Source organism: Suncus etruscus, chromosome 17 (genome assembly GCF_024139225.1).
Source record: "Suncus etruscus isolate mSunEtr1 chromosome 17, mSunEtr1.pri.cur, whole genome shotgun sequence".
Lineage (NCBI taxonomy): Eukaryota > Metazoa > Chordata > Mammalia > Eulipotyphla > Soricidae > Suncus > Suncus etruscus.
In genome coordinates, this window is record NC_064864.1 from 72,691,173 (window position 1) to 72,698,820 (window position 7,648).

Below are 7,648 nucleotides of genomic sequence, written 5' to 3' on the forward strand. Positions count from 1 at the left end.
TCAGAAATGGTTCCTGGCAGGCTCAGGGGACTATATGGGATGCTGGGAATCAAACCGGGGTCAGTCCTGGGTTGGCTGTGTGCAAGGCAAACAACTTACCCACTGTGCTATCGCTCTGGCCAAGAACACAGAATTTTAAGGTTTGACCACGTATCCATCCACCTACTGCCCAGCTGTAGCTTTAGGGGTTTGGTACAGCCACCCTCACCTATTAATCCAGCACCCTGTGTCCTGCATCTGTGCAGGGGAAACCAGGCTCACCCACCCACTCAATCACTCTGCATGCCTCCTCACCCCTCAGTTCTCTAATAAAGAGTTCTTTGTTTTGGCCACACCTGGAGGTGCTCAGGGCTTACTCCTGGCCCTGTGCTCAAGAATCACTGCTGACAGGCTTGAGGGGCCATATGGGTGCCAGGATCAAACGCATAGCTGTGTGAAGGTAGATGCCTTCCCTGTTGTACTACGGCTCCAGCCCTATCCACTCTGAACTTGTCTTATCTGAACTCCACCAGCACTTGTGACTGTCCTACTCTGGAAACAGTAAAAGCAACCCTGAGCACAGAGAGGCCGGTGCAGCGCCTCTCTGCAAGGACTAAGTCTAGTGGTAGACCTGTGACAGGCTGTGCCCTATCTGTAGGGTAACCTACTCTCCTGCCAGCAAAGTACCGAGTCTTGGGTAGTGCCAGCAAAAGCCATGAGGAGCAAGTTTGTCAGCATCGGGGTTCCAATCTGACCACATTACGTCAGTGACCAGCCAGAACAAGGCAGGTCCTGGAACTACATCCCTAAACACCTAAGTGAGGAAGCAGACTTCAGATACCCCCAGACTCAGTTCTGCAACCAAGGGCTCAGGTCCATGTGTGGGTGGCCTGGGATGCCAGAGCCAGGTTTGAGCCTAAGAAACATCAAGTTTGGGGAGATTAGGACACTTGTCTTGCACGTGGCATACCCAGGTTCCATCCCCAGCACCTGAGTATCCTGAGTGCAGAGCCAGGAGTAACCTCTGAGAATCACTAGGTGTGGCCCCAAAACAAAAACAACCCATCAAGCAGAGCTGGGAGCTGGGCCTCTCGCACCCAGCACAGCTCCCAACTAGTCAGCACCACCTTCCTTCTAGTTTCCTCCTGCACCCCACGTGGATCGTTTTCACTTGCAAAGCTCAAGTCACCCATCAGCAACATGCAGCCCCATCTGAACACCCTGCCTGATGCTCGTTGGCCTCACCGATTTTTCCAGGGGTGCAACACAGTGGCATCCCCTACAAACCTCTGAGCGGGGGACGGGAAACCAGGAGTCAGGTGGGAGTCAGTCAAGTTCTTAGCATTGGAGCCTCCCTGCCAGGTCCACGCTGACAAGTGTCCAGCACCCCAGCACTGGATGCCCACCTCTGTACTACCCCTTCCCAAAAGACTTCTTTTCGGGGGCACACACAGAGAAATACTCAAGGGTTACTCCTGACTGATGAAAAGTCCGTCCTAACTGGCTCAGGGACCATATGGGGTGGAGGAGATTAAACCTGGTTGGCCATGTGTAAAGCAAACACTCTCCCCACTACTTGATCACTCCAGTCCCCCAAATATACTTTAAAGGGGGCCTTGAAGGGGTACCACATCTGCTCCTGAGCAGGAAAGGGCCAGCCCTGTGCCACCCATGATGCCCAGCTGGGGGAGCCATTCCCAGGGGAGTGGAGACGGGCACTGGTTGCCAGGAGCCCCAGCAGGATGACAGTGAACAGTCCCACAGCGCACACCTGGGGCCCAGGTGCAGGCAGGGATGGAAACACTCCTTGGCATGGAGCACAGGGCACCCGAGCTGGCATGGTCATGCATAGAAGAATCACTGCCCACTGCTGCAAGACACACACCGAGGCACTCAGGTTGGCATGGCCAGAGAAGAACTCACTGCTACAAGACTAGGGCACTAAGTCCTTAACTTATGAGAGTCTCCCAGGGAACTCCATGTTCTGAGAGTGCTGCAGTGCCAGCAAGGATGCCCATTGTGTGCACAATGCCAGGAACCGCCCACTCTGAGCAGAAAGAAGGCTCCACTTTACCATGGGGCAGGGGACACTTGGCTGGACAAAACCATTGGGATGTAAAAAACAGAGTCCGGAAACAGCGAGGCCAGGGTTCTCTGGAAGCCTCCAGCATGCTCCCATCATGGCCCATCTTTGGACCCAGCAGCTCTGGGGGACAAGGAACAGGCTCCAAAGTGAAAGTGCCGTTCTCAGCGTAAAGCCATTAGCAGGTCTTGCCAGCTACAGGGACAGCATCCAAGCAGAAGGCACCATCTCCAAACATGCCTGTTCTGGCTGGCACCCACCCTGGGCAGCCCATGGGTCATCAGTAGCCACATTCGCCACCGGATACCACAGGCCTGGCAGCAGGAGGATATGGCAGAACTGCACAGTGGCACCCCTAGGTCATTCTGCCTAGCCACCAGCAGGAACCTGGAGGTTCACAGTGCTGCTCAGGGCTCCTCAGAGGGTGGCACCCAGGGGGCGTGGGCACGAGCTTTCTCTAGGTTTCCCCTTGAATATGGTCCCCAGCTGGCATTGGAACCCAGAGCCTGAGAGGCTGCAGGAGTCAAGCAGGCCCATCTCAGCATAGACATCAAATCCTGGATTAGGAAACCTCACTTTTGCACAAAAGCCAATCCCCAAAGTCCTACCTGAGCAGGGAAAAGCAAGCACAGAGGGGTCCCTGCAGGCCTGTTAATTCCTATTTCAGTCTCACAATCAGGGCAGCCCCCAGCATACACTCTCAGCATACCCTCTGTCCCACTGCCCCCCTAGCTCTGCCACTATAAAGATCGCAGCCTCTTCTCCTGGAGCAGGGACGGAAATTGGTATGTGCCGGGGCTGCAGGAGATATGTGGGAGGGGGCACAGGTCTTATGTTGGAACGTTCGAGAAGGAAGTCAGGGGTCCCAGAGGGACGAATCAGGCCCACAGAGGTGAAAAGTTCACTCATCCTCCTGGGATGGCACCTCCAAGGCGGGGTTTGGCAGGACAACTGGTCCTGCCAGCCGGGAGGACCCTAGGGAGCTCGGGGGCATACAGAGCCAGCTGCAGGCAGCAAAGCCCTCCTGGGGTTGACAATAGGAGCACAAGACAGGAAAGGTGTCACTATGAGATGCAGTATCACAACACTTACGGGCTTAGGGAGCAGATCAGAGTGGGTCAGAACAAACAGCACAGCTGAAATGGCATTTGCTCTGCACTCAGTCAACTTAAATTCATTTCCCAGCACCCCATTTGGTCCCCTGAGCACCACCAGGAGTGATTCCTCAGTGTAGAGCCAGGAGTAACCCCCATCCAAGTGTCCGTTCCCCTTGCCCAGCAAAAATGCAGATTGGGAAACACCACAAGCTCAAGAGCTGGGCCAGACTCTACAGGCACAACTAGACTAAAACCTAACAGAAGGCACCATGCTACAATCCAGGGCAACTGCTAAAGAAACAGAAATGTCAACTCACCAGAGGAATCATTACACATGAGCAAAGCACAGTACACAATGAACACACGCAGCACAGCAGATACAGAGCTGACCTGGGTTCGATCAGCATCATATGGTCCCCGGAACCCAGAAGTAAGCTCTGAGAACAGCTGAGTATCACCCTCCCCCAACCTGACACCACCAAAATCAAGACATTAATTGAGAAAAAGAAAAAATGATCAAGAAAAAAAAAAAAGGTCACAGAGATAGTACTGTGAGTAGGGCTCTTAACCCGGGTTCGATCCCCCATATTCCATGTGGTTCCCTGAGCCTGCAATGAGTGATCTAAGTGCAGAGCCAGGAATAACCCCTGAGCAACAATAGATGTGAGCTTCCCTCCCCCAAAAAGAAAAAGAAAACAGACTGGGCAGAGATGTAGAATGCTGAAGAGTGACCCAAAGATCAGGAGGCAAGGGCCCAGGGAGAGCAGAGCAAGAGCACCAGGGAGACACCGAGTCTAGACAGGTGCTAAGGAACCCCAACAACCATTCAAAGAAAGCAAGAAAGCAGGAACAGGCAAACCCACCTGTTGAAACCACTTCTCCAAGAGACAGAAAAGAAAGAAATCAAAGAGGGAGGCTCCTAGGGTCTAGAAGTGCTAAGAAACCCAACAACCATTCAAAGAAAGCAGAAAGCAGGAACAGGCAAACACACCTGTTGAAACCACTTCTCCAAGGGACAGAAAAGAAAGAAGTCAAAGAGGGAGGCTCCTGGGGTCCTCAAGCACAGGGATGAGTAACGAAAAAAAGAGCTTGACTGTGAGGAATTGCTAGGAAAAAAACCATTGTATGAAGGTTAAGAAACAGGTAATAGGACAGTACAGTGGCTGCTTGCCTTGAACACTGCCCAACTGGGTTCTAACCCTAATAGCACAAAGAGGCCCCAAAAGCACCACCAGGAGTGATCTCTGAGCTTGAGCGCAGAGACAGAAGTAAGCCCTGAGCACTGCCTGGTGAGCCCAAAACAAACTAGAAAAAGAACCAGAACAGCAAGACAGACAACAGCCAACACAGAAGAGAAGCAGAGGAGCCGGGTCCCCAGGCCTGCAGACACTGCAGAGAACACTGAGGGAACAGTTTCCTGCCAACACACTGGAAAATCTGGACCAAATAAAGAGACAGGAGAGGAATCCCAAATGCAAGTGGGAAAAGTAGCCCAGGACCACTGATGGCTGGAATTGGGGGGCATACTCCATGAACACAGCCCTCAGTTGCTCTTCCAGCTGCTGCCCCCCAATCTAAAAACACACCAGAGACAGCTGAGAAGGGCAGAGGTGAGAGGGAAGTCAGAGCAGCAGAGCAGCACCGAACAGCAAGCAAGAAGAGCACAGGCCGCCTCTGCCCTCCCAGGACCCGGACCCTCAGGGGCCAGTCTCCCCAAAATCTCCCATGGTCCAAGTGGAGACCCCACAAACCCCTCCTAAAGGCTGGCAATGGGCTCAGACCCAGAGTACATGAATCAGGACACAAAACAAGCCAAGGCCATGGCTGGCAAGGGAGTGAGCGGCAACAGCCAACTCCCACTGTTCACTGTCAGTGACCTCAGCAGGCTCGGGTGCAGGTCCCCAAGATGGTACCAAACCAGGGGCCTCGAGATGGGGCAGGAGCTCTCCAGAACCTCCCTTTGTACCCATAGAACCAGAGGCTGAGGGACATGCAGGAGAATCTCAGCAGCGAGTGGGGAAGCCTCCCGCCCCCAGAGAGAGAACAAGAACCAGGGAGTCCAAGTGGGAGAAAGAAGGAAACAAAAGCTGGCGAAGGCCCTCACAGGAATTTCGCTGACGAGGAAGTAAAGTGGCCCCGCCAGTCACCAGAGTGCGCCTAAGTCCAGCACGGCCACGCTCGCCCACCGGTGGCCACGGACACCGAAGAAGGGCAGGTGCGGCTCCCGACAAACGCAGGATCCCACTGCAGGTCCTAGCAAGGAACTAAGAACTTTTGGAAGAGACACCAGAGCCCGAACCTCTACTAAGACGGACACATTTGCTCTGGTTCACATGGGGGGACCCCAACTCTGCCTGCCCACCCCGGGAGGGCTGACAAAACCTCTCCAGAGCCCCTGTTGAGCTGGCACACTGCCAGGCACCCGTCCTCCAATACTGGGGGTTACAGCAAGGGATGGTGAACGGTTGATCCAGCGGAGTTCAGGAGCTCCGCTGTTCTGGGGCACAGCAGAGCTCATACTGCCTGGCATCCCTGGCGATCAGAAGGTCCACTGGGGCTCTGCACCCCTTCTGCTAGGTCAGCCTGCGGGACCTGGCAAAACCAGTCCTGGTTTGATCTGCTCTTTCATCCCTCACCGAGGCCCTGTCAGCGGAATCCAGCGGGATCCATGAGGGCAGAAACATCAGAGCCTGGACTCCAGGAGGAGGGAGAGACACCATGTTCCAACTGCAGAGGCCACAGCCCGGCAGCTGTCAGCAGGCCCCAGAGGGCGACCCGGGCGCGGGCCTTTGTGAGCCCAGACAGAGAGAGGGCTGCACAGAGCAGAGTCGGGGAGGCCGGCCTGGGGGACCCGCAGGGAAGGAGGAGGTGGCCACCTGGCGCAGGACAGGTCAAGAAAAGCAGTGCCAGGCGCCCAGGATGAGGGAGGAAGGCTTGGCAGCGCGTCCTCCGTGGCTGCTGCGGCGGGGCGGCACCCGCAGGCAGGTGTGAGGATGTGAGGTGCGCCCCTGGGGCCCGGGGCTCCTTGCAACGAGGGGCCTGCGCCCCGGGAGCGGGAGGCGCAGGCAGGATCTCGACGCCAGAGGGTAGACGGTCGGGGCCGGGGGGTGCACGGCCCCGAAGGGATCGGGGCCCCGCGCAGCACCCCGACAAAGGTCCCAAGCCACCGGGCGCGGCTAGGGCGCGGGGCCAGGGACCCAAGGCCCGGCTGGGGGTCCCGGGCGCGTTCGGGCGCACTCGGGGCTGGGAAGGTCCGGGCGGCAGGCACGGGGGTGGGGCTCCGCGCGAGGCGCGCCCGCGGGTCCAGCAGCCGGCCGGGGTGCCCGGGCCGCCGCGGAACAAAGCGGGCAGCCGGCGCGTACCTGGGCACGCAGCTGGGGCTGGAGCCGTCCACCTCCCAGGTGGCGAACAGGTTCATGGGCACCGGCGTGTTGAGCGCGCCGGGCGCGCCGGCGAGGCCCGGGCGGCCCCGCTCGGCCATGGCGCCGGCCCCGCCGCTCCCTCGGCGGCCAGGGGCTGCGGCGGGCGGCCGGGCGCGCGGAGGGCGGCGGCGCGGTCACATGGCTGGCGGCGGGCGGGCGGGCGGCGGCGGCGGGGACGGGCCGGGCCGCGTCGGACAGGCCCGCGGGCGACGACCAGGCTGCGGCCGCTCGGCCCCGCCCCGCGCGCGCGCGCCCGCCCGCCGCGCCCCTCGCGCGCGCCCCGCGCCGCCGCCACGGATTGGCTACGCGGGGCGCGCGCCCGCCGGCCCGGGGCCAATCACGGCCGGCGCCGCGCCCGCCGGAAGTGAGGGCGCGCGCACCCCCCCCCCGGCAGCGCCTCCGGCTGCGACCCCGCCCGCGGGTCCTCGGGAGCGCGCCTGACGCGCCTGCGCCCCGCCCGGCCGGCCCCAGGAGCTGCCCCGGGCGGGCCTGCACCGGAGTCTCCCTGCCGTCCCCAGCCGCTGTCGCACCCCAGGCTGCCCGGTGTCCCGCAGCTCCGTCGAGGAGTTCCTGGGGTTCCTTCTTGTCCCCGAAGCTTGCCCTCCACTCGTGTCTTCGTGTCTTCCAACAAACACCCAGATTCCCCAAACCCCACTTTCTGGTGCCTTACAACTCCTCCCAGCGCCTGGCTGTTCCCTGGTGACACCATCTCCTCTCCCACTGACACCTACTTCCAATCTCCCCAGCTCATAAGGGGGCCCCATCACCTCATGTGGAAACTGAGTCCCCTCTGACCTCCTAGGTTCAAGCTATGCCCCAGGGCCTTGGCACCCTGTGCCCTCCCAGCGTCCCTCAATCTTCAGCTGTGCTGGCACCCGAAAGGGACAGGGTCTAGCCTAGAAGGGCCTCCTGGATAGTGGGACTGGGTCCATATCCCCACAGGCCCACCCACCTACTTCACCCCTGGAGCTTGGAGTAGACCTCCTGGGCCCCCTGACAAGCCCACTGGGTTGTGGGCAGGAGGCCAGAAGGAAGGGCATCTGGATTTGGGGATGTTGAATTAATAA

At 58.8% G+C, this 7,648-nt stretch overlaps 1 protein-coding gene across 7 annotated transcripts in view; it reads right to left on the reverse strand.

The window, feature by feature from the left end:
• Positions 1-6,667, reverse strand: part of PACS2 (phosphofurin acidic cluster sorting protein 2) — a 29,144-nt gene extending 22,477 nt beyond the window's left edge. For all 7 annotated transcript variants that reach the window (XM_049790541.1, XM_049790539.1, XM_049790536.1 and 4 more), the window contains exon 1: positions 6,522-6,667. In XM_049790541.1, coding sequence (XP_049646498.1) covers positions 6,522-6,640 — 119 coding nt within the window. In that variant the 5' untranslated portion in view covers positions 6,641-6,667. The remainder of the gene's footprint in view (positions 1-6,521) is intronic.
• Between the last annotated feature and the right edge of the window lie 981 nt (positions 6,668-7,648).